Raw genomic sequence first — 1,901 nt, forward strand, 5'->3', positions numbered from 1 at the left:
GGAATGTGTCCCTACTTTTCCGAAAGGTGTCCCTACTTTTCCGAAAGGTGACCCCACTTTTCTGAAAGGCGTAATACAGTGTGGCTGAAACACATTTTGTAGCTTTGTCTGCCTCACATGAATCTGTGACTTCATTTACAATACAGCACATGTCCAACAGGTTCACTTACTGCTCCCTTCCTGATTTTGTCAACAGCTTTAAAAAACATTTTGATCATCCCTGTTACCTTCAAATGTGCAAATCTCTTTACTTTCTAGCTGTTTCCAGGCTTTGGACACTCTTCTTTCTGACTGAACTGTCAGAGGTGTTTTTTCGACTCCACTCGCTCCTTCTTCTTACAGCCTTTCTTGCATTCCTTTCTTCAGATGTCTCTACTCCCATGCTTTGTGGTGACATCGGTGGACTGTCTCCAGCATTGAGGCCTATGCTGCTCACAGGGTTCTTTTTTGCTTCAGAGTGAGGTTGCGTCCTTCTTTGTTTGAAGTGACCTTGTCCATTCCGCTCACAGGTGAAGCACTGACACATTTCATTTCCCGTCCCAAAAAAGCTGCCACCATAGTAACACGTGATCTCTTCCCCAGGAGAAATAGGATGAATCACCTCAACATAGACAATATTCTTCTCACCAGGTAAAAACCTGCAGTTTGGTTTGCATTCATAGTTAACAAAAGATGCAGGGCCCAGCCAGAGCTGATCGCAGCGTTTTCGTAAAGAATACATGATGCTGAAGTCATTGACACCTGCCCTCAGCACTGTGCTGTCACCAGGACGAAACTCTGCTGTGCAGCCCAGCAAGACCTCTATACGCTGCCCTGAAAACCATTGTCTTGTTGAGACAACTTTAGCCCCATTGGTCTCTACAGAGTATCTGTCACAGTACTTTATCTTAACGCCACTGTCCAACAGGAAGGCACTGAGGTAGCGGTAGACATGTTGTCTCAGCAGCTGCAGACGGTGGCCGCCCAGAGAAACAAAATAGTCAGTCAGACTGCCTCCTGTCAATGCCTCAAATGTTACATTGAAATCATGTGTACACTGAAAGTGCAGCAGCGTCCCTTTGAGACTACCCTGACATCGGATGTCTGGTAAAGGACTGATTTTCATTTTGTGAGTGCAGAAGCCCAGCAGAGGGTCCAGCACCAAACTGGTGGCGAGGTCATCAATCTCACACAGCTCTGCCACAGTAATTGGGATCCGTCCTTCCATCTCCTCCAACCATCAGCATGCTGCGAGTTACACGACAATGACGAATTAGCTTCAAAAAATATGTATTTTGTGGCAAGCAAAGAATCAGCATGTTCCATGTTTTAATAAATAAACATAGATGTAAATTTGGAAAAATTCCAAATTTACATCTATAGTGATCTATCACATGTGCTATGCAAAACGAGATAAAAAGTGATATTTTGAAAGTTCAAACTGCATAAAAATTACTGACAAACATGCCATAGTTGTGTTACACACTAAAAAAAGTCAAAAACAAACAAGTTTAAAAAGATTTTGAAGATTTTTTTGAGGAGCCTAACTCTTACCCTCCAGTCATCATGGCCGCTGCACTTCCGGTTTCCGGTTTTCGGCGGAAATCCACATTTTCATCTACATAACTGGATTAAGCAATAAATTGGAATTTGGAACTTAAGTATAAATTGTAACTTGGAATTTATGAGTTTTTTTTCTACTTCATGTTAGACAGGAAGTCCAGATTTTAATCTATGTGGCTGCATCATACAATATATTGAAATGTGGAAGTACACCATTTTGGAATGCATGTTTTTTTCTCATTCAACGCAGGAAATGAAGAGGAGTTTGAGTGGATGCTCAAAAAATTTATTGTACAGGTCTATCACATTGGGTTCCAAGGGTTCGATGATCGACTTTGTAGTCGTGTCGGTGGACTGGA

The 1,901-nt window shown here is 42.2% G+C and overlaps 1 protein-coding gene across 1 annotated transcript; it reads right to left on the bottom strand.

Moving 5' to 3' along the window:
* Nucleotides 1-340: 340 nt before the first annotated feature.
* On the bottom strand, nt 341-1,207 carry LOC121965475 (histone-lysine N-methyltransferase KMT5C-like; the record flags this gene model as incomplete). Its single annotated transcript, XM_042515619.1, has 1 exon — nt 341-1,207. A coding segment is annotated over exon 1 (867 nt), but the record flags the coding sequence as incomplete, so codon positions are not given.
* Nucleotides 1,208-1,901: the final 694 nt, after the last annotated feature.

Source organism: Plectropomus leopardus, unplaced genomic scaffold, assembly GCF_008729295.1.
Source record: "Plectropomus leopardus isolate mb unplaced genomic scaffold, YSFRI_Pleo_2.0 unplaced_scaffold20147, whole genome shotgun sequence".
Lineage (NCBI taxonomy): Eukaryota > Metazoa > Chordata > Actinopteri > Perciformes > Serranidae > Plectropomus > Plectropomus leopardus.